The sequence below is a fragment of the Mercenaria mercenaria genome, chromosome 15 (assembly GCF_021730395.1).
Source record: "Mercenaria mercenaria strain notata chromosome 15, MADL_Memer_1, whole genome shotgun sequence".
Taxonomy (NCBI): domain Eukaryota; kingdom Metazoa; phylum Mollusca; class Bivalvia; order Venerida; family Veneridae; genus Mercenaria; species Mercenaria mercenaria.
The window spans coordinates 37,915,846-37,939,954 of NC_069375.1; the positions used below are offsets into that span (position 1 = coordinate 37,915,846).

Consider the following 24,109-nt stretch of genomic DNA (forward strand, 5'->3'; position numbering starts at 1 on the left):
GAGCGAGCTTTGATGTAAGCCCGTATTTCATCTTTCTTGTCGACGCTTCTACCAACCATTTTTACTACAGTGGTCAATGATTGCGTGTATTCAAATGGCAAATTTTATGTCTTACACTTAGTCTAACTTGTACATTTATACACCGTTGTGTAGGTATTGAATAACCCTATACAGGTAGGTATTGGTTTTTATCGTGTCCCACGTGGATATCGAGCTAGAGGACAATAAGCAATTCATATCGAACACTCCTCGTATAACTACACTGAAATAAAGATTAATATATTGTTACATGTGTTTCATTAGGGAGTTATAGGGATGAAAAATTGTTATACCTATAAAAACATCACATCTCACAATATAGGCGATATGCCACCAATAACCCTTTCTCCCCATATAAGGAATTTTCGACACTATAGTAATCTTAAAGTCCATTCTGTGTCAGGGCAGCTTCCTGCCTTCTTAGATCAGGACGTTTGTCCGTACCAGCCGTTTTTCTACGTTTGCACAAAATATACACTAGATTCTATAACTTCTTTAAAGTATAAACTCTAGATCTGTTGTAGTTGAAAAGGTTATGGTTATTTATTCTTAGCACACAAAAAAAACTTTTGCTGATGACTGCCAGTTTGTGAGACTCTCAGTAATGACAAAAAAATTCAAACTTTATTTTTCATATTTGTTAAAATAAACTGTAATCAACAGATTAACTACTATGTAAACAATATTATTTCAAAGTGTAGAGTTAATTGATGGAGAGATCTGTTAGTAACTTACATTACACTTGTTACGTTACCATTTCACTTCTAACTTTTCTAGTTTATCTCTAAAAACTCTTTCAAAGACCTTATTATTATATTTGGAAAATGATGTATGAAGAAGTTTGAATCCTTAATGATGGTTTTACTGTAATTCTTACACGACCCGATCTGTTTCCTATAAAACAAAGAAGGCTGAAAACTGTGTGTTATTATTGAACGATTCATTTTTCTGACGTCACAATTATTACGTCATAGCGTTAGACGGCGTAACGGCGCGCTGGAAAAGAAATCAACAGGAATCAGGCAAATATTTGATGGATATCGTCAAGGACGCACATCATAATCGTTGATAACGTGTTAGAATCGAAATAGTATATCTCAAACAGTGATTTGCTCGTGAATAAAATCATTGTTTGTCGTTTAGATGCGCCCTCCTGATAACATTATTTCCCATCTAAACTCCAAACAATGATTTTATTCAACGACAAATCACTGTTAGGGATATATTATTTCTTAAACTTTTTACTGAAGAAAATAATTTCTTCTGCCAACTATTCATTTCAGCTTTGAAACATGCATTATACAATGAATTTTTCTATTTCATTTTAAATTAGTGTAACTGCCACTTTAGTTGAAATACAAATTAGGCATGCAGTATTTCCAGTTTGTTAAGTACTACAATAACAAAATGTATCTGTGTCATAATTCATGCGAGCAATATAGTCTATTTTTCGGCGAACGCCGTCTAAGATCGAATTCGTGACCCATGCCTGCAAATCAGACTACCTGATAACGCATTACAGATAATTTATCAAAATGAAAGATTGATGCAACACTGCCTGACTGGACGAAAGTTTCTTTATTCCAACTCTGCTGATTGTGCAACGCTGAGTGAAATGACAGACGAAGCCTTTGTACTTTTTGACGCTGTTTATAGTTTAAAGCTAAGTTTCGTTCAGTATATTTAGAAGGATATTGATATATCTAAAAATGATAAGTAAGTTTAACGAATATAATTATTATTATTATAAAAACCTGTTCAAATACCAACATATAAATTAATCAATTTACAGAAAAAGCTGAAAGTGGTCTGCTTATCGCATTAATAAGGATGTGATTAGCCGATCGATTAAGGTCCTCTAGGTAGAGATGTGTCTTCATCATCACTGCTGTAATTATTCGTCGTAGGATAAACGAAACAAAACTGCACCCCTACGAAACCTTTGTGAAAAATCAAAAGAGTTAAAGTGCTGTGTTAAGTTTTGCTAATTGAAAAAAATGTTAGACAGATGATTGAATAACACAAATGATATGAAAACGTCATAAACTTTTTAAAATATATTTCTTGTTATATATAACTCGTTTTGTATTTTTGAATAGATACAGTAGAGGAATGATATATACGGTATTATGAATAGTAACCTATTTTTTGTTTTCGTTGTATGTAGAGTCACATCGACATAATTATAGTCATACAGCAACTTCAATAGCTTTCTTATGGTGTGGAAAGACCCGAGGTGCTCCTCTGAACATTGTTTAATGTATGAACGGTTTGTCTAGGTAGAACCAACGACCTTTCCTTAGCCAGCTGGATGGTTTTCTCAAATGATGAATTTAACACACAAATAAAGGTTTCGAATCCACGTGGGTGAGGTACAAGTGATTCGAAGTCATCGATTCACATTGCCAGAGAAACATTGAAGTAACTATGAAACATTTCAAAATTAGGAGCTTTTGTATATAAATGTCACAACTTCAAAGGCAGCATTTCAATTTTATTTGATTCATTTTATTTACAAGTAAGCAATTGATTTATGAAATATGTTACATTTTAAATAATACATAATGTTGAACATTTACATGTGAAGTCACAAACAGAAGTGATGTTTAAAGGTTGTTTATTTTGTGTTAAGACCTTGAATTAATCGTGAAACTTGAAATGTACGTTTAACGATAACTTATCATACATATTAACAATTACAGCCGTCTTAGGTTTGAACTGTGATTTAACATATGAAAATGTCATTAAAAAGTGAGTATATTTTACGCTTTTACTAGCAACCATATTGTCATAGTTACTAAAATTTAAAGTCGCTAAGGTCGTTGCTTTACTCAGGAACTGATAGTTTAATATATTTTTAAAATAATAAAGCAAAACTGATAAGTCTTGAAAAGACAGTCTTTCAATAATTGTTTATTACTAAACTGTAGCTAATCATTTATAAATGAAATACTAATAACTTTTAAAGTAAACTCGAACTGATTATTGTTATTTTCCTCTGATTAAGTGCGTTCCAAGTCGTCAAACACTACTGTAAATGGTTTTTGACATGGAGACAACTAACAACTTACATGATATAAGGTTTTAAATGTGCATAATCAGAGGCAGTGCCTTACCAATAATTCTGTTTTACTGAAGCAAGCACTATTATGCTATCATTAAACAAATTGTAGACGGACACTTGAAGCAACCCGTCTGGTATATTTTTCCAGTACAGTTTCTGTTTCCGATGGGTATTTGACGCAACCCGTATGCTATGATATCTTTCTTCTGCAGTTTCTAATTTTTGGTGGGCCTGCTTTGCGGTGTGTGGCCCTGGCTTTGTTTGCTGTGTTCAGTGTGTCCAGGGAGTCTGTCTAAAATTTGACATCATTTTAATTCAGTTAATATCTTAGTATGAATTTCTTAATTCTGATTTTAAATAATTAATTCTCTTCAGCGATAAGCGTGTTATGAATTTATATCCTTGTAATGAGATAATGTTCTCATATTACAGAGTTAATAACCATTTTCCGATAGATTAAATGCTATTTGAAACTTTTCGTTCTATATTACATGTGTGCTTAGTTACCTCAATCTAGAACTGTTTACCTATATTTACCATTTCTGCCTAAAGTTATAATTTGTCACGACAAAGTACACTTTACTTTTGGTTTATTGGTTGAATATGTTTAACTTTTGTGTATATTGTCATACATTAGTCACATCGGCCATCGTCACGCCCCATGGCTTAAGGGATTGCATCTTTCTGTCAGTGATATGATGGTTTATCGTTGACATTTGAACACTTATAGATAATACCGCTCTCTGCTGCAGAACTGAATGAAGTATTTCAGTTCTGTAAGTCTAATCTTTTTGACATAGATATATGTGCACACTTTGTTTGAAGTCGGTAGTAAATAAATATGTAAAGTTCTTGACCGACATAGATAATAGTTACTAGGATTAACATTTATTCAGCTATACATACACTGCATTTTGAGAGATCTAATTAATTCAGTTAGAAGAAACATAAATATGCTGTTCTACTGGTCGCGAGCTAGATCCCTTAGGAGGCGAATGTATCGGGTGATACACAGTGCAGTACTTCTGATGTCATTTTCCCTTCCGTTCTCATATACATGTTGACAGTTACATGCAGAGAAATATGGTATTTGGACACAGCGAAACTGTTTTAGTTAGCTGATTAGCTAATTATTTAACAGTCAGTTACAGACATTATACTGTTACAAACATAAAAGAGTATACACATGTAGATGCAATAAAATCTGTTATTCAGAATGCAGCGCTAGATGTAGATGTAAGGTTAATTAAACTTATGTTACCAACTAGGTATCCAGTAAAAGATACCTGAACTTCTTTTACCTCTTGGTACAAGCCTTCTTAATGCTGAGTGGTAAGCAAGGGAGCTACAAGTACCATTTTCACGTCGGTAGTGGATCGAACTCACGGCCTTCCCGTTTAATGCGGACACTTTCTTACAGCAAACATGATGCATTTAAAAGTATCGAACAAATACTATTTCAGGTTATAAATTCGTGGACGGAGAGTTCCGAGTAACTGACGAAATGAAGGCAGACTTTGAAAATGACGGTTTTGTTATAGTAAGGTGAGAATAGTCTAAATTCAAGACATTGAGTGCCTTACATTAAAGCTGGTGTCATAGCCAGTCAATGAAATGTAAAACAAGAATCTTCTTCAGGATTTATAATTTTGGTTTATTGAATGATATTGTAAACCTGTGAATTACAATTACAAACGTACAATAATTAAGCAAACTTTGACATGCCAGTGTGTCCCTAGAAAGGTTTTCTATTGAATTTAAGTTATATACCCTTAAGAACAATAACCGTTTCATCTCTAGGTAGCAACATATATGTTTAAGTTTCAAATCAACTTAAATGTAAATTATAATTGTCTGAAATATGTAATTATGTATTTCAGGGGATTACTTTCTAACGCTGAGATAAGACATGTTGAAAAGGCGTTGAATACAGGGCCATTTCAAGAGCATACATATGGTGTAGGTTGAAACAAAAAATTCTAAGTCTTTTTTCTTTTCAAAACTTTCGAACATTTAATGTAGGGTATACCTAATTGTGCTTCTGAGTGTTCCGTTTTTTATCAGAAATATTTCTGAGTTTTTATCATTATTATTATGAAGCATTATGGTTGAATGAAATGCAGAGTATTTCAAGAAATGTGAGACATTCAGTCAAGAGGCCGTTTCTATTGTATTTAATACTGTTTAGGTTGGTGACGGGGAAGGCCGTGAAGCTCATCTGATTATGTGGAACCACCCAGGGGTAGACGTGACGGGCATGGTCGGGAAAAGTGAAAAAGTTGCGGGCACTTGTGAAGAGGTAATATATTTTAAGCATATGCATTATGTTATGAAACACTTAAAATGATGGTATATTTTGCATTTTTGAAAGAAACCGTACGTTTTAGAAGTGAGGCAATAATTTAGATTTTGTTTACAGCTTCTTGGTGGAGAGGTGTACCATTACCACACAAAGTTGATGAAGAAACCTGCAAAGATTGGCGGCAAACATGTTTGGCACCAGGACTACGGGTATGATACAGCGTAATAATATTGATATCACTTATTTCAGCGTTATTTTTGCAGGTGTGGCTGTAACCTAATTAAGCTTGATATTGATAGGCATTGTCGCTTGTAATAAATAGAGAATGTTTGTTTAATTGTTCCAGTGTAATATTGAAATACATTTCACCGAATGAACACCAAAATGCAATAGTTTCACGAATGCCGCAGCCACGAGTGAAAATGTGAATGATGGTGTTCATGAGTGAAATATATTTCGATCTGACATGTAAAACAAACATATTTCCTTTTTATTTTATGATTTTCAATGGTTGTTAACCCTCATGATACTTATTTTACCTGCTCTACGTCACGTGCATTGCGTCACGACGTTACATTGTCGTGACGTCACGATATCAATCTTAAAAATAATTGTCAAATAGTATTGTGAAATTTTCAGATTTCCTTAACATTTTTTACGGAAGAGCGTATATCTTTACGTTCGTGTAGGTGTTCATCTACATCTGTACCTTTATTGAAGAATATTTTGCCTAGAAATTCCGATTAAGTGTAGTTTCGTACCACTGAAAAATAAAAATATTATTTTTACTGTTTGAAACAGTGAAAATATCAATTGTATTTCACTAATATATTCCAATATTTTCACAGAAAAAGCATAAAAAGTTGGTATAATTTCTTACTCATGTGAAATGATTTTAATAATGTAAAATACAAAGACTTTAAGTCAAGCCATTCCGACACCGATAGTTATCACATTTTGGAGATATAACACATGCTACAGTAAATGTTTATCATTCCATTATTGGCACACGAGTTTGGCTGTTTGCCTGATCAATTCAACAACATAATTATTATTTCAGATATTGGTACCGGTATGGCAACCTGTTTCCCTACATGATGACTGTATTTATTGCTGTTGACAATGCCACCAAAGAAAATGGTTGTCTTCAGGTAAAGTAAAGTACTAAAATGATCAATGAACATCTACCTTTTATAAAACTTCCCCTTTAGTAGATATATAGGTGAGTGCACATAAAATGATAATGGAAAAAAAGAAACAGAACCCGTTGTCATTTTTGTCTCAGGAGTAATGGTAAAACTGTATACATTTCTAATGTTCATGGGACTGCTACAAATGATAAAACAGGGAATGTTTTGTCCACTTGACAGCAAGATTGATTCGGAGTTAGCTTTTAAAATGAGGTTCTTAGACATTTGGATATTTGACTAACTCGATTTAATCATACTCACTGATTTCAAATTTACGCAACATGAGTACTGTTCATCTTAGATATGGATTTAATTAGAATGACATACTTTAAAATCATGTACGATTAAAATGTCTCAGTTCATGTATGTGCATTGCTTTTTAGAATATTTTAAATTGAAACTATACTTTGATCTCGATAATATAAAAGACTCTCTGTATCTAATTAAGGGTCAATAACAGTTTTTGATTTTGTTTCCGAAGGCTTTCCACAGGTTGCATTATGTACAATAACCATGACAACAAACTTTGGGCTACATGAACCAATCCCTGCCCGTGAGTTTAATTCTTTGGCAAGGCAAACTAGAAAACTTTGTAGACGAGATTTAGAAAACGAATCCACATTTTCAACTACCGTCCATAATTTTCGGTAAACTGAAATAGATAACACTATGAAAAATGTCCTGATCAAAGAAACATAACTAGAACGAATGAAATTTTCAAGAAGAAATTGTAATAAAACGTTCAAATTGTAACCAAATTTGGTAGGATCCTAGCATTTTAATTGTATTGCCAATTGTAATTATATTCCAATATAGGTGTTGAAAGGTTCTCACAAGTGCGGGCGTATAGATCATATCACTGTTGATGGACAACAGGGCGCAGATCTGGAGCGGGTTGGAGAAATAGCAAAAGTGTTTCCACTCGAATATGTGGAGCTTCAGCAAGGTAAGGATTTTTGGCGCAGATCGATGTTTTCTTTAGGTATGTGCCTTTACTTACCAATGATTTGCAAGCACTACTTTTACCCATATCGCTGAAAGTGTGAGGAAGAAAACGAATATTCCGCAACACACAAACAACACGGAAATGCATATACGCGGTTGAAATTATTTTGGGACACATGTTTGAAAACATTAAAACAAAAAATAACTGTGGTAAAGGAATATTTTGAAATATATGTTCTTTTTTATCTCAGGCGATGCTCTGTTTTTCCACTGTAATTTGTTGCACTGCAGTAGCGCCAACACAAGTGAAGCAAGGCGCTGGGCGTTTTTGTGCGCTTATAATAGAGCTGATAACAATCCAGTAAAAGATCACTTCCATCCAAAATACACACCGTTAGAAAAGGTGAAATGACTATGCTATATACAGCGCAGTATTATAACATAATCTGAACGATCAAACTTACGGTCTTTCTTTTACTTTAAAAATCTTATTGTTTTTCTTTATTTATTTTAATGAGAATATTTTAGTGTAACTTCCTCGTAGTCAATTTGATAGTTTTTCCATATTTTTGACAGTAAACATTTCAATGTCTATCACTTTGCATCATTTTAGTTTCGGGTCGTTTTTTTTTTTTTTTATAAAGAAAAAAATGTTTTCTCATCATGTATGAATGTATACTTTCCACTATTTTGCTCATATTTGTTATTCAGGTTCCAAATTCAGCAATTTTAGAGTGCCAGGACTTTACAACGATGGACGGCAAATGGTTTAACGACCCAGTGCTTGATAAAGTCCCTGGGCGTAGAATAGGCATAAAAGGGCAGTAATATACATATGCGGCATTGGCATGAAATAACACGGACGGAGAACCCGATTAATTATGTATGCACAAAACGTGGGACAAACAGTTAACCTTCTGAAATATTGTAGTTATATATGCAAGAGAGCATACGGCCGGGAAGTCAGTATTGTTGCTAGGGTCTCATCAATGTGTTTAACATGATAGAAGTGATGATTTCATAATTTGTAATTAAAGTAAAAACATTACCTAGTTATTGTGATTCAATTTAGACAAAACTAAGTACATGTTGTATATTACACTTAATTAATGTGACTAATACTTCATTTAAAATTATGTTTATCACATTTCTCTTGACTACACACTCATGTTGTTTTCATGTTTGAATTCATTTATAATTCATTCCTAATTTTCAGTATCTGTACCATTGTTGTTATCATAATTGTTGTTATTATGTTTATAGAATAAAGACAAATTTTGTTTAGACTCATTGTGTATGTGTAACTACAATTTGAATGTATTTTGTCATTTGTTTCGTCATTTTCTTATGTGTCCTCTTAATATATAAAAATTCCATTTTAGTAGCATGGGAATTATGTCTGATGTGCTGATATTTATTGTAAAAGTTCTTTTGGAAAACATAGATGTACCGAGTAAAGGAAAGTAAAATTAATCAATTTTACAATCACCATGGGGACCACCTCGGTAGTCTAATGGTAGAGCGCCCGCTTCGAGTGCGGGAGGCCGTGGGTTCGATCCCTGGCCGCGTCATACCAAAAACGTAAAAAGGTACTAGTAGCTTCCTCGCTTGGCACTCAGGATTAAGAGTATAGTGCTAGGACTGGTCTGCCCGGTGTCAGTATAATGTGACTGGGTAGGGTGTCATGTCACGTGTCTACGGCGTGATATTCCAGTGAGGCAGAATTATAAAGTTGAGCATTGTGCTCACTGCTACAAGTAGACACCGGCGTTTATATGACTGAAAATTGTTGAAGGATTATACATGTAATTACTGAAGGTGTGGGGACGCTCAAATCCTAAGAATTCGACATTAGTTATGTCCTCGGCATGATAGTTTTGTACAATATCTTGATGGCAGATAACATCTTCCATTTGGAGAAACTTCCACGTACTTGTCGGTGCCATTCCTTCCGGAACACAGATCTTGATGGCAGTAAGCTGTTCCTTGCGTTACGGTGTCGGCTTGTGTTTTGAATGACTTCAACGATCGGGGTACTTGTTTCCAATGCTTACATCTAAACTATTTTTCTTTGCATGACATTAAAATTTCGGTTGGATGTTAAGCGTATATTAAACATACAACATCAAAAACACTTTGACGTTATTTCTCTAAAATAAAGAAAATAACAGCTATCAAAATAAAACAAGTTGTTAAACATATTTACTACAGAGCTCCGTGACCCACTAGTGTTACTAAAGTAACTTCTTATAATGTCTCGCTTCATAAAATGAATTAATAGATCACGCGTGATAGTTACGTAGATTATAGTCATTATAAGGTTTATACAGACTAGTCCTTGTGGCCAATTTTAAATCATTCTTGCGTCTTTATAGGCTGGTCCTTGTGACCAATTTAAGTCATTGTAGGAGTTTTAAAGTGCACATTTGCAACAATCCCAATATACTATATTTTATTGGGTCTATGCCTGAACTCTCTGGAATCCATTCTGCTTGAGTTATGACATTAACTTTCCTAGTTCTGAAATAGCCAAATGTATTTTCAGATGTATGACTAGACGCGCTGTCTTCATGCAATAATTTTCTTTAACTCACTCTACATCAGACACTATGCCTGGGCATAAATCATTCAGCAGAAGAATCACGGTTAACGATCTTCATTCTCTATATCATTGTCACCTTCTGTATTGCACAGCCGTCTACACCTATAGTTTCCATTTACAACAGAAGGGTTTTCAATGCACTTTGCACAATTTCTTATACACCCTCCTGGAAAGTGCCCTTTTGTAAACTCTCAACATTCAGCAAACCGGCTAGATCTAAATGGTTTTGTCCAATAAAAGCATTGGACAATTAAAATACTCGAAGGAGTGGACGGAAATCATCAGAGCAGTGTTTACACGTGTAAATATGGAATTATCAGGTTAATCGGCACAATATGGTGCAACATCCTAGGTGTTTACACAATCTATCATCAAGTCTGCGTATCTACACCTCTAGGCAGGTATGTAATATTCTCCATTTCATGTTCTAGTAACATAACTGTCTTTATTAGATTTACACATCTATTCAAAATTGACATATAAGGAATCGCATGGTAAGGGAATAACATTTTTTTTTAATTTCGGGAGCATGGAACACAGCCAAACACAGCAGTAGCAGATTTGTTTGGATTGATGCTTATTTACGTAACCCACCGCACACTCCCAGGTACTGGCGTAAGGAACATTGAACAGACTATATCCGTATAAAAAGACAGAAAATATAACAAATGTGTCCACGGGGAGACTTCTTACGGCCGCCAAATGATACTGAAAGGCTGTCGTTTTGATACTTAATAAAATCTATATCTAGATCTTTTGGTAGTACAGAACGAAATCAATTATTGTTATAGCAGACTCGGTTGAGTGCGGTGGGGACTCCGTTATAGCATGTCTCAAGTTCATATAACGATGATGCAATCACACGGAATAAAGTCGAAATATTTTAGAGCAATTATGGTACGTTTGAACACGAACCCTGTACTCTATTCTATGGCAAATGCACTGAACTACATAGTTACAATACAGATTTTTTGTCTCTGACTTTGAATTTAAAGATGCTGTTTTGTCCGTGGAATTGAAGTTCTGTATGTTATTCGTCAAGTGAATGCCTATGTTTTTGGGCATTCGTACTTCATATAATTACCGAAGTTTTCTGGGCACATTTTGAATGCTTTCAATGGGTTCGTTTGCTTCGGAATGTATCGCTAATCTAATAAATGAACGTACTACTCTAAAAGCTATATGAGAGCAAGTCCTGCAAAAAAGCTACAGGTTGTCAAATATATGAACAACTAGTTTTTGCTATATATGTACTTTATGACATTAACTTTGGGGAACATATCAAGACACTTTGCATTAACTTCAAATACTGATAACATAATATCCATTTACTGAATATTTTGACGTTTATAATCAAATAGCAAATTGACCTTATTTAAGAAGATAATGTTTCATATCTACCCGTATCTAACAGGGACGCTTTAATAATGTATTAGGATTACGTATAATATATATTATAATATATATTATAACTTGTGTATATTGTCTTTGGAAAGTGAGTATAATTGAAATTATCTTGTGCATGTCTACTATCGTATAAATAAAAATATATATATATCATACAATGTATATTACTACTTTTCCAATTTCTTTGTTCAAAAATTCTGTTTTACTTAATATGAACAGTATTACAGTTTAAGTCACATATAGCGTCTAGTTCAGTATTGGTGGTTTCCAACACGCACGTGACAGATGTTTCCGTGTGCACGCATAGATCGGGACGATAGAGTATAATTGTTTTCATGTATACAATTTGAGTTGTTTTTCATAAGTTGTATTAAACATTTAATGTCAGGGAATAAATATACTTCTTATATCAATACTGTCAGCAAAATCATTCATAAACACGTCCTGGCATAGATAATTAGATATGTGTATGTTTATGCGTTTGCCATGTCTTTTTTCTGATTTCGAATTATTATTGATACTGTATTTATTTATGAACTTTCAGTACTACAAATACTAAAGTTTTGAAAAAAGTTCAAAGTCATTTTTACCAAAGACTGCCGAACAGTTAACCCATGCCAGGACACACATGACATTGTACAACCAGGAAGTGCTGGAGCAATCAGATATATTAAATGTCTTGATATAAAAAGTCAGTATTTTGGAGAATGTTTAAGAGTTAGAAGAGTATTCGGTACAAATCATTATAATAATTATGATTCTATGTATTTCCTCTGTATGATGACTAACCAGCAAACGGATTTGTATGTTTTAAGTTATACACACATGGCGAATGAGTTCAAATTGACAAGTGATATGAAAAAAGACTTCGACAAGGATGGTTTCATTATTGTCAGGTAAAAATGTCGTTTTCAGTAAGAAGCATGATACAGTAGATACATTCTGACAAGAGACAAAATTAAATATGTAGTTATAAGCCTACATAATTGCTTGGAATAAAATGGAATTTTGCTCTTTGTTATTTTATGTATGTATTCCTATTTTTTTCCACTTCAGCTTACTTCTTGAAATGTATATTCAATCTTTAAATTTGGTCCACTTTTGAAGATTCATAATGCCACACTTTGAGACCAACAAAAAAAGAAAGAATGTGTGTTTGACATTTTAATGCCTTTGATATTTTACACAATCGTGTATGTATCATTTATATGTTAGGCATATGAAATAGAGATCAATATAATTGCACCTTTACTAATCCTACTAGGTGTTCTGTATTACAAAAGTGCTTCTACTGTGACATTTTGATACAAGCAAAACTGTATTATCCGCACTATTAGTTACTTACTGGTACTTAAATTTATTATTGGCTTGTTAAAAGTTAAATTTTTACCATGTGCAAGTTGACAGAATCATAACACCATGTTTTGAGGGGTAAATCAAACACAAATGAATAAATCCTTAATGTTTTTGTTGTGCAAAAAAGTATGATATTGTGTCTAAAACAGTTTTCATTTTCTATTCAATTGTGTAATTGCAAGGGAAGTAAACTAATAGATATCTCTGTTTATAAGTACTAGCCCAAGGCAAGAGTTGTCATTCTTTGTGGATCACAACTTTACATTAAAAATTAAAACTTCTGTTATTGATACTAACAAAACTATCATAAACTTCACATTTGTGAAATCATTTTTGGTTATTTCAAGGACTTGGAAATCAATTTCTAGATTTTATTTAATGTATTACTATCATTGAAATTTTTAGGGTCTATCTCTATATATGTTACACTGTGGCACTGCAACATCTTTCTTATTGAGTTACTTTATCAAATATCATTGTGTATACCCTTTTATTATTATAGTAATATACCTATATTCGAGCTTAAACATTATTACAGTTCTTTTCTCGTTCTGACTAACTTTAATTTAGTGAGTGCATTTATTACTGTTACACCTGATTTACAAGCGTTATGTCATAAATTCATTTCAGGGGACTTCTTTCAAATGACGAGGTTAAACACGTGCAGCATGCACTGACGGTTGGCAAATTCTCGGAGCACACATATGCAGTAAGTTCCTATTCAAAAGCAGATATACTTAAACACAACAATATGGCCAAATTACATTTCGCTATTATACTTACTGTGCAAAGTGTATGAAAAATGACTTGAAAAGCTTTTTATTCAAATACATACAACCATTCATATATACCAAATACTGCTGAAGTAAACCCTTTGCAAACTTTTGACATCAATTCATTTTTAGTATACACAAAAAAGAAAGATATCTTATAAACAGTTTCAATTCATTGAGAGTAAATAAATGTTTCAAACATCTGTAGGTACCTGACGGCGCCGGTCGGGATACACATATGATTATGTGGAACCACCCAGGTGTTGACGTAACGGGAATGGTTGCAAGATGTGAAAAAGTAGCCGGTACATGCGAACAGGTGACGTATATACATTTATATTACTTTTTCAAAATAGATCTACTTAGATTTCAGATTTTACGAGAACCCGATCTCTGTATCTCAGAAAGCAATAACTGACGCGGTATTCAAGTTTCAGTGAGATCTCAACACCCTAAACCATTTCTAGCAGCTGCCATTTCTAGCCAGTACTAGTAATTGTGAAGGGTGTTAAACTTTCAGTTCCTGTCCCGGGTATACTCGGTCAATTCGAAGCCGCTATTTTGCTTGGTTGCGTTCCATAATCTATAGATTTGATAAAAGAGGTTTCCTTTGTGTATCAATAAATCGGGTGTCTCAGTTTTTGGTTATTCCATACATAGGTAAGGACGTTATCCTGAAACATTTTGTGAGACCAAATATTGAAAGCAAGAAACTTTGAAGTAATAAATATAAATACAATGTTTGTATTCTTTTACATGAGGTAGATGAAGTCCCCAGCCTACATGTAACTTAGTATAAATAGGTAAAACATCAACATATTACATATGTTTGCTGCCTGAATACATTTATGTGAGATATCGACCTATCATCTATGCTACCTAGGTAAAAAGTCAACCTGAAGCAAACATTTCTGGATTAAGGCATTCTATCTATTGAGCACAGGTAGCGTATTTAGCTATTTGTTTGTACTCTACAAATATCTCATTGCTAACAACAGTACCAATACCAAATGTTTCTTGACTGCAGTTACTAGGAGGTGAAGTTTACCACTACCATACTAAACTGATGAAGAAACCTGCTAAGATAGGTGGTCGGCATATTTGGCATCAAGATTATGGGTAAGATCTCTTACGCAAATTATTCCAAATATTGCTTTCATAACATCGAGTTAACATAATTTACTCAAGTACACTCGTCGTTTGTGACGTATAGATGGTTACTAAATTATAACGGGAAAGTAACCTTCAAATGATTTGTTTTAATTTTAAATAACTATGTTACTGATGTCATGTTTTGAAATTGCAGGTACTGGTACCGATACGGGTGTTTATTCCCAAACATGATGACCGTGTTTATTGCTGTAGATAAGTGCAAGAGGACTAACGGCTGCCTACAAGTAAAATGGAATTATTACCGTTTTAATATTAGAGAATATAAGACAGTAGTTCGAATTCAAAGGGATCGATTATTTTTCTTCGAGATATCCGAAATTCGATTTAAAATCATATTCCGTTCCGGTTGTTTTCGGGACGGGACTTGAAAATGTCTTTGAGATAGCCGGAAGCCGGAGTTCCAGTCATGTATACTTGTATGCAGGTGTAAACATTTCTTAACGTATTAAATATTCTATATAAAAAATAATAAGATCATTTAGAAGTATAGAACGCACAAATAAAAATGATAGCAGACTCTGTTTGACTGAATCTGGTAATGATAGGTAATAAATTGTGCAATACCTATCATCTACCCTGCATAGGTTAAAGAGGAATTATGTTATTATAATCATTAAATCATGTTATTATAATCATTGAATGGACTCCATGATCCCTAAGGATTAAAAAAACATAACAACACTGAACTTCACACTTCAGAAATTCATATATACATGTATATGTATTACATATATGAGAAACAGAAATGTTTTCATGTTGACTTAACATACACTTACCACATGTACCTGTATGTGGGCAAGTATAAAATTCCAATTTTTGTTGTATTGTTGTTTTTAATGTTTTGTTTTTGTGTAAAAGAAGAAACGTTTTCTTTATTTCATCAATATACCATAGACATCGAAGAAAAGCTCCTAGCTTTACATGCCATGTAGCTACACAAAATTAATATTACACAGATTCTGAAAGGCTCGCATAAGTGTGGACGTATCGAGCACATCAATGTGGCTGGACAAGTGGGTGCTGATATGGAGAGAGTTGATGATCTTGCTAAAGTATTACCTCTTGAATATGTAGAGCTTGAGCAAGGTAAGTTTTAAATGAGCCGTGTAGTGATTTGAAATATCAAGTTTAAATTGTTTCTGTTTCTATAATTATGTTAAGAACACAATTTGGAACCTTTTTTAAATTTCTTTACATAAGATTTTGTTATAACCGTATTTAAATTATTGGAATGTTTTTTTTTATAAGTTTAACTTAGTTAATGTTGATCAAATTATATGTGCCACATGATTATTGCTGTAACAAGACTCGTTATAATTTGGAAAAGGTGTCCAACAAGATTTAAAGGTATATTACTTTCAGGAACTGTGTTATTTCATGAAAAAAAACAACATTAACTTGATGATCAATTAAGCTGGGCCTTGATTGTTGTACAATTGCTATGATATTTGTAACAATATTTTCTTTCTTTCTTCTTCAGCGGATGCTTTATTTTTCCATTGTAATTTGTTGCATTGTAGCAGTGCTAATACAAGTGCGGACAGACGCTGGGCACTTTTATGTGCCTATAACAGAGCGGATAACAATCCCACCATTAAACATCACCATCCGCAATATACACCCTTAAAGAAGGTATATCAATCCTCATGCAGCTAATTCTATGTTCTAGTTTTTTTTGGGGGTTTTTTGCACGATTTATATTGGTTTTGCATAAATAGGCTCTCAAAAACTCTGCATATTTTGAAGGATACAGCACCATGTCTAACTCTGATATAATACCTTGTGGAGTGAAATTAAATTAAAATAATTCCTTTCTAAGCTATCATTTCTGAACGATACGTTTGGGATGTACACACTGTGCTTATTATTCTTATGTTTTTCTATATCATAGTGTTCAGTCAATGTTATTTTTATAATAAGAGAGATTAGTTTAAGCTGATTGTTTTAGCGTGAAATATCCTTAACATTTCTTTGTTAACTCTTGAACAAAGTCTTAAGTTTTGCGTCTTCCTACAGATATAAACTGTACTATGCCAGTACCTAGCCAATGTCTTTGTAGCAAGATGAATCGACTGAAAATACAGTACATGGCTATGTTTTAGGTTCCTGATACAGAGATTTTGGAATGTCAAGATTTCACCACAGTGGACGGTAAACGGTTCATAGACCCAGTCAGAGACAAGCGACCAGGTCGTATACTTACTCCAGACGAACAATAAAATAGAAGGAACAGGATTAGCTTGACCAAATGTTTTTTTAATTCAAAAGCAATTAAACAAAACAGTTATCCCCTGCAATATACAACCAGGAAGTGCTGAATTAATCAGAAATATAAAATGTCTTGATAAGCAATCAGTATTTTGGTAACGTAGACAAAGGTGACTGCGTGAGAAAATAAACACACTTTTTGAAGGCTAGTTTCCAATCTGAGTATGGAAGAACAAATCAGCTTTATGTGTGAGTCTATATACTCGTAGCCATCATAATGTAGAATAGGTCAACATGACGGCGCATAAGCAGTTATGCTACCAAATCATTTGGGACTTATATAATCACCTCACGGTTAAGCTATTGTAATGCTTTGTTACATTACCTGATCTTCAGATACAGAGAACAATACAAAAGTCTAATCCACAAGTGTACACAAGCTATACATTATCATTCCTCAGTCTATGATAAGGACAGGCATGGTAGCGGTTTACATGCTGAAGTCAAAAAATAATTCGCCAGACTAATTATTACGTGTGTATATATATAATACGGAGCTTTGCGTACAACGTCACAATTACAGATACTCTGACTAAATGCAATTTTAAAGTATGTGTGAAACCCAATCTGTTTCAAAACACTTGACAATGACAAACTAACCGAATAATCTTGTCTTTTAAAATAATTTTCAATGTTTTATGTTTTGTTTGTCATTTTTCTTCATTTCTGATATCCATGCTTAGTCAGTTCATATAGAAGTTTTATTTCATCATTTGTTCTTTTGGAACACGTTTGATTATGTACAAATACATGAAGAGAGTGCTATGTAAATGTGATTGTTATGGTTCTGTTCTAAACGATCTAACGTGAGACCTCTCTTAACTAATTCTCTGACATCGACCCTACTATCTGTCTAAACCATATGTATTGTACCTCTTTGTTCACTTTTAGTTATAGAAAGAAACCGCTTTTTGTAATCTTGATAATGTTGACTCAAATTTACATCTTCCGATAAAGTATTTATGAGTTTGTACAGACTTCCGACGTTATTTCTTGATATGTCCAAAGAGTTTTGTCTGCAAGTTTCGGATCCAGCGTATTTTGTACACCTAATTATATGTTTTTTAAACCATGGAGATTGTATAACTTGATGTTTCTTACTTAGGCTAGATTCTGAAATCTTGTTCAGGATATTCATCATTTTACGGAAACATTTTGCAACATCATCGTTTTGGTCAAACTTTTTATCAACATATTTTTCAAGAAGGGTCGTTTTTATGACATAGCATGTAAATGTGACCCCGTGTACTTTGCCATTTTGTGAGTAAATTGGCCAGAAATGCACCATATCCTTCAAAATTTGATAGCAAATAAACAAGGAATTGTGTGTTTCCTTGACGCGATGCATAAGTCTATTTTCAGTATCCGCAAATGACTTGAGAAAGCTGCATTCAATAAAAGGTTTGTCATAACTTGTCGCGTTCTCAATAATATACTCGAATGTTTTGTATTCCTTTATGCTACGCTTTCCTTCAGAATCTGTCTTGTGTTCAAACCTTGTAATCCCTAGTATGGCACACAGTGCTGGATAAGGTACAAACCTGTTGGCATTCATCGACACATTCCTCATGTCTTCAACTGTATCAAAATTAATATCTAACGATGATTCTCCAATCACAATGACGGGAACGATGTCAACATCGATACAAAAAAAGTTACCAGAATTTCCTTTCCACACAAGAGGAACTTTCAAAGCAGGCCCGTTTTCAACTAAGCATCTGATTTCGTCTGGAAATAAAACGCCCTCTACTTCTTTATGGGGACTTGTCAAAGTTCCTGTATCTTTAGATTTTACAATTGGATGCAGTTTGTTCAATGCATCTACGACACGATTTTTAAAAAATGTATGAATGGAGTAAGCAGACAGATAACTCTTGTCCCCATCAACTTTCAGGAAACCCTGTATTACGCTGTTTTCTGAAGGATTGCCCTTTTTTACCTTGTATACAAGCTGGACAAACGCATTGTCGTTTTTAAAAGAGACCTTATGTTTACATCTGAATTTCCGAGGCTTTAACATTCCTTCTTCGACTTGGATATTTTCTTTAGAAAAATATGGAAGTTTTATTGAAAAATCAAATTCATCCGGGCGTTTAATTTTTGTTTGCTCCTGGCAACTGCCTACAAGCTCGACATAACAATGTACCTTATTCCTATCTACATGAAGTTCCTTATCGCAAAACAACGCTACGTAGATAATATCTTCAATAGTTTCCCTTACAGAACTTTCTATGTCTTGATATTCACTGTCCTTCCAGTTCGGCTGCATTCGAATTTCCTCATTGTAAATCCTCATTAAGAAGTCATTGAACCGAGAGTGTTTTTGTTTTTCTGCAAAATGAAATATTGGACTTTTTGAAACGGGGTTGAAGGATATGGAATTTTTACATTTTTTCTCCTTTTTGACAAGAATAATTTCAATAGTGTGATATCGATGAATCAAACTAGACATGATAAAGCATTTACAAACACTAAATGAAGAGTCAACATTAGATAAAGTATTTGCAATTCTTTCAGACTAATCCGCAGAGCTTGAACTTAGTACCTCTTAATTTTCTTCTGTTGATTATATCACCCTTCAAATTACCTTCAAACTATCTAATGCATTGTAAACTTCAGGCTATGTTTTACTGGAGTCTTCATTACAAATGACACTATATAATAACTTAATCTAAATGAATGGGTTTCTGTTTCATAAGCAAAGTTTGACCGTAGTCATATCGCATAGATAAACTGTATGCAGCGGACCTTATGTTTGACTTCAGGTTAAGTTCCAAATGCAATAAGTATACTTACCTTCTCTAGGAGTTCCATAATAAGTGGAGTAGCCGATATACAAGAATATCATGATAACAACAGACCCAAAGACTATCGCGAACGCTATCTAAACATAAAACATACCACATTGATATTGATATTCATTGAGAGCTAGATGCATGGCAGATGCAAACACATTATATTACTTTTAACTGAACAGCAATGGATCTGTTATCAGCGGCATGGCTACTGCAAATCTCAAACAGCTGTAGTAGTTTGATAGTTTCTTCCACTGATGGTATGCGTTTAGATATCATTTATGCTTTATTTATATATAATTCATGATGCATAAGTCTTATAATGGTCAATCATTACTCTCAAAGAAGCTTAAAATACTTAATTTGAAAGAGACACTGTCGCTATTTTGGATGCAAGTAAATGTTGTATAAGTCATATTTCTACAACACTTAATCTTCGAAGTATCTTAATTAGACAAATAAGAGGTACAGTCACATTAGTTGTTCCATTCCACGAGAGATGAACAAGTGTCAAACAAAAAAAGTGAATTTACTGCATATTTCGTGTTTTTTCGTTGTCCGCAAATGGTAATGTTTACTATATTCCAACAAGCCTACTTTAAAATTCAACATAACCAAAATATAAGACAAACTCAGAAGTTAAATTGTTGTAAAAATAGCATTTTCTCGACTATCTAAACGAACACTCAAAAGCATGGCAAAATATTTTACGGTTTATGCCAAATAAACGGTTTACACATATACCTCTGACGTCATTTCAGGCAGGAATCTGCCCAAACATATCTGGCATCCTTGTTTTTCAGGTCCAATTGCTAGGATACCTATAAGGCAATTGGTAAAATAGATAAGCAATCAATAGTATGATACAAACTATTATTATTTGCTTGAAAAGAAACTTGTCTTTCCAGTTTGTTATTACGATCATTGCTACGGTTGGAGTGACTAATGTTATAGAAAACTGAATGGTAACAGGCATATGCAGAAAGTGGCCAAAATGGTATGTAATAGCAGCATAGCAGTAAACGGCTAAACGTGTATTAGCTATTTAAGTGATGACGTATCTTCAGGTAAAGAAGACGTTGGTCGAATTGACTATATAATAGGTAGAAGAGAAGAATCTATCAGCAAAATAAGCTAACATTTGTTGAAAAGAATCTTGCATTTGTGTCTGTCCATATTTTTATTATCAAACACGTTCAATAAAGAACGATCGAGCCTCTATTCAACTCGTAAACTACATTCAATATGAAACGGCAATATGATTCCTCCATATGATTATCTTTTTTTAGAAAGTCTCTAACCCATAATTGCATGAGAGATCATGATTGAAAGCTGCAAAACTATACGTTCTGTTGTCTTTTGGTGCAGCATTCTGAAAGAAAAACATGAAAGGGATATCGTTTTTACATTGTTTAAACGAAGACGACGATTAAAATAATAAAAAACCTCAGGTTGAAGAACTGACTATAACTATACGTGAATATATTACGAAAATAGTTCTTTTCAAAATTCACTGAGAAGTTATAAAGTTAATGTTAACTCCTTCTAGCTCTCTTTTTTTTTAAATAACCCATTTTAAGTGATTTTGATATCTTACAGAACACTTATATTTGTATGTTTTTGTGCCTCCGTGTTAATTTTCACGAGCGATGAGGAGTATCACAATAATATGGTGGCTGATTTCTGCCATTTCGTGTGATCGTGTCGGCGAGGCGAGATGTCGAAGTAACGAAAACACGAAAGGTCGAAATAATGCATATCTGTTCGTGTCGGCGGGTCGAATGTCGAAGACACGAAAACACGAAAAGTCGAAAATTGTCGTGTGTTCGCCTTTCGACAATCGAGGCGAATACACGAAGTAACGAAACATTGAAGACGAAATAACGAAATTTCAGAGGCGAACACACGAACTTCTGTATTAATCACTTTTCGTGTCGGCGGGTATCAAAACTTCGTGTTGTCGCCCTTCTTTTGTCGTGTCTTCGTGTATTCGACCCGAAATTCGAAAGGCGAACACATGAGAAATAAGAAGTTTTCGACCTTTCGACACTTCGACCTGCCGACACGAACACACGTACAAATGTGCAATTTCGTCCTTTCGTGTATTCGCCTTCCGGTAGGCATGCGCATAACAATTACACATATGCTGCTGAATGAATATGCTACCTAAATAATGTGTTTTACCATTTATAAAATAATATTTGTCCTAAAACGAAAGATAATGATTTATATTTCATAAAAGATGTCATTGTATAGATATTTTATATCTAGTATCAAATTTGTACATACATTAAGCTTTTGTCAATCTTACGGGGCATATCATTACGCCGACCGGAACTTTGAGCGCTATCTAGATAATGTGTTTTACCATTTATACAATTTTTTTCTCAATTTATGATAGAAAATGTTTCATATGCAATAAAACATGTCACTCGTCAAGTATTTCAGTTAAATTCATCCCCATTTTCGCCATTATTATAGTGTAGGTTATTAGGGCAGACCCTACACGAAACATTTGCCGTGTGTTCGTGTCGGCGGGTCGAAGTAACAAAAGGCCGAAAACAACTCAATTTTCATGTGTTCGCCTTTCGCCTTTCGAGGCGAATACACGAAGTAACGAAACACTGAAGGCGAAATAACGAAGTTTTATACCCGCCAATACGAAAAGTGATTAATACAAAAGTTCGTGTGTTCGCCTCTGAAATTTCGTTATTTCGCCTTCAATGTTTCGTTACTTCGTGTATTCGCCTCGATTGTCGAAAGGCGAACACACGAAAACCGGCGAATACCCCCACACGACATAATATCGACATGCATAATATTTCAACCTTTCGTGTTTTCGTTACTTCGACATTTCGCCTCGCCGACACGAACACACGAAATGGCAGAAATCAGCCACCATACAATAACATGTTTGAACGTATACAATTTCTGAAAATGATATAACTCTCTGATTTCAAGTAATTTTGGTATCATACAAAACACCTATATTTGTATATATTTTCACGAGTCATGAGGAGTGTCATAATAACATGTTGGAACGTATACCATTTCTGAAAATGATTCATAATTAAATTTTTAGAAATGGTGCACAAACATTTTTCTGGAGATAATGTTCTTATTAACAAACAGTCCAATGTTATACACTCTCCATTATTAAGCTAACCCTAAAAGTACAATATGTGTGATCAATTAGTACCTCAAAATGAATTTCTTCCGGGTAGCTAGATCTACTACATAGAAATAGCAGTAAATATTGATTGAAAATGAAACATAGTTAACCTTCAAATATGGTAAATAACCAAAGAGTATGAACTGAATGTTTCTGCTTACCTTAGATAATGTTTTGTTGTTGTGGAATTTTAAAGATATAATATTGTTTTCAATTCCCACTCATTCGTACAATGTTAAATCTATTTCTATAACGGGTATCTTACGTAATCCAATAATCGGTCAAGGGTATTAACATTGTCACGCGAACCTACTATCGATTTACATAGACCCGTTTTGAGTAACAATATTATACAGTTATTGACTTATGTTGAGGTCAATATGTGTTTTTACGGACCTGTAAAAATGATATTGCGTCCGAGGTCAACATCATCTTTACAGGTCCGTAAAAACACATATTGACCTCAACATAAGTCTATAATTGCTATTTTATATGCCCTTCTCAAATGCACTCATTTGACTGGCCCATATTTTATACATATAAGAAAAAGTGATATCACAAGTCATTATCACTTTTGCGGGTCAATATCACTTTTTGCGGATCCGCGCGTGCACCCCTTTCGACCAATCAAATGAGCGTATTTGAGAAGGGTATATAATATCAAACAGTTATTGTATGATGATAAGGTGAATATCCAAGCTTATGGACCTGACCAAGATGATATTCAACGGAGCGGGTAGGCTGCGTAGATTATCTAAATAACAATTAAACAGTCACTGTATGATGATTAGGTGAATATCATAGTTTATAGACCTGACCAATGTGATATTCAACGGAGCGGATAGGCTGCGTAGAATATCATCTTTGTCAGGTCCAGAGACTGGGATATTCACCGGTATTATTATATATTAAGTGTTTTATTTAATGACTACACTTAAAAAAGAGCAGTATGGCTAATGTCTCAATTAGGTTGTTCATCAGAAAAACAAAGTTTACAGTCAATGTACAATTTTATCGACATGT

The 24,109-nt window shown here is 33.8% G+C and overlaps 3 protein-coding genes across 6 annotated transcripts; 2 read left to right on the forward strand and 1 right to left on the reverse strand.

The window, feature by feature from the left end:
- The first annotated feature begins 2,639 nt into the window (after positions 1-2,639).
- Positions 2,640-8,826, forward strand: LOC123551463 (L-proline trans-4-hydroxylase-like). The gene is made up of 9 exons (XM_045340421.2): positions 2,640-2,790; positions 4,567-4,648; positions 4,984-5,062; positions 5,292-5,402; positions 5,523-5,614; positions 6,466-6,556; positions 7,412-7,541; positions 7,792-7,943; positions 8,252-8,826. The coding sequence occupies exons 1-9, from the start codon at positions 2,772-2,774 to the stop codon at positions 8,366-8,368; spliced, it is 873 nt and encodes a 290-aa protein (XP_045196356.1). The 5' UTR covers positions 2,640-2,771; the 3' UTR covers positions 8,369-8,826.
- A 1,455-nt stretch (positions 8,827-10,281) lies between these two features.
- LOC123551490 (L-proline trans-4-hydroxylase-like) lies at positions 10,282-17,779 on the forward strand. Of its 3 annotated transcripts, none has more exons than XM_045340487.2 (9): positions 10,282-10,543; positions 12,365-12,445; positions 13,536-13,614; positions 13,887-13,997; positions 14,706-14,797; positions 14,985-15,075; positions 15,808-15,937; positions 16,332-16,483; positions 16,954-17,779. In XM_045340487.2, exons 2-9 carry the CDS (start codon positions 12,375-12,377, stop codon positions 17,068-17,070), a joined length of 843 nt encoding a protein of 280 aa, XP_045196422.2. In that variant the 5' UTR covers positions 10,282-10,543; positions 12,365-12,374; the 3' UTR covers positions 17,071-17,779. The 3 variants fall into 3 exon arrangements, with proteins under 3 accessions (XP_045196422.2, XP_045196413.2, XP_045196406.2); XM_045340478.2 differs by lacking the exon at positions 10,282-10,543 and adding an exon at positions 11,458-11,637; XM_045340471.2 differs by lacking the exon at positions 10,282-10,543 and having other exon boundaries at positions 12,047-12,445.
- LOC123551469 (uncharacterized) lies at positions 17,087-23,404 on the reverse strand. Of its 2 annotated transcripts, none has more exons than XM_045340435.2 (5): positions 23,248-23,404; positions 21,216-21,286; positions 20,659-20,735; positions 19,916-20,003; positions 17,087-19,450 (listed from the first exon to the last, which is right to left on the reverse strand). In XM_045340435.2, exons 2-5 carry the CDS (start codon positions 21,283-21,285, stop codon positions 17,973-17,975), a joined length of 1,713 nt encoding a protein of 570 aa, XP_045196370.2. In that variant the 5' UTR covers position 21,286; positions 23,248-23,404; the 3' UTR covers positions 17,087-17,972. The 2 variants fall into 2 exon arrangements, with proteins under 2 accessions (XP_045196370.2, XP_045196378.2); XM_045340443.2 differs by having other exon boundaries at positions 21,054-21,286.
- Between the last annotated feature and the right edge of the window lie 705 nt (positions 23,405-24,109).

Excerpts from the sequence above, each read along its gene's own strand:
- LOC123551490 (XM_045340471.2), top strand. The coding sequence starts at position 12,312 with ATGTATTTCCTCTGTATGATGACTAACCAGCAAACGGATTTGTATGTT. Across the intron at positions 14,798-14,984 it reads ATTTGGCATCAAGATTATGG|GTACTGGTACCGATACGGGT; the intron begins GTAAGATCTCTT and ends TTGAAATTGCAG. Across the intron at positions 15,076-15,807 it reads GGACTAACGGCTGCCTACAA|ATTCTGAAAGGCTCGCATAA; the intron begins GTAAAATGGAAT and ends AATATTACACAG.
- LOC123551463 (XM_045340421.2), top strand. Across the intron at positions 4,649-4,983 it reads GACGGTTTTGTTATAGTAAG|GGGATTACTTTCTAACGCTG; the intron begins GTGAGAATAGTC and ends TATGTATTTCAG. Across the intron at positions 5,403-5,522 it reads TTGCGGGCACTTGTGAAGAG|CTTCTTGGTGGAGAGGTGTA; the intron begins GTAATATATTTT and ends TTTTGTTTACAG.
- LOC123551469 (XM_045340435.2), bottom strand. The coding sequence starts at position 21,285 with ATGCTGCACCAAAAGACAACAGAACGTATAGTTTTGCAGCTTTCAATC. Across the intron at positions 20,736-21,215 it reads GATCTCTCATGCAATTATGG|GTATCCTAGCAATTGGACCT; the intron begins GTTAGAGACTTT and ends ATTGCCTTATAG. Across the intron at positions 20,004-20,658 it reads TGCCTGAAATGACGTCAGAG|ATAGCGTTCGCGATAGTCTT; the intron begins GTATATGTGTAA and ends TTTTATGTTTAG.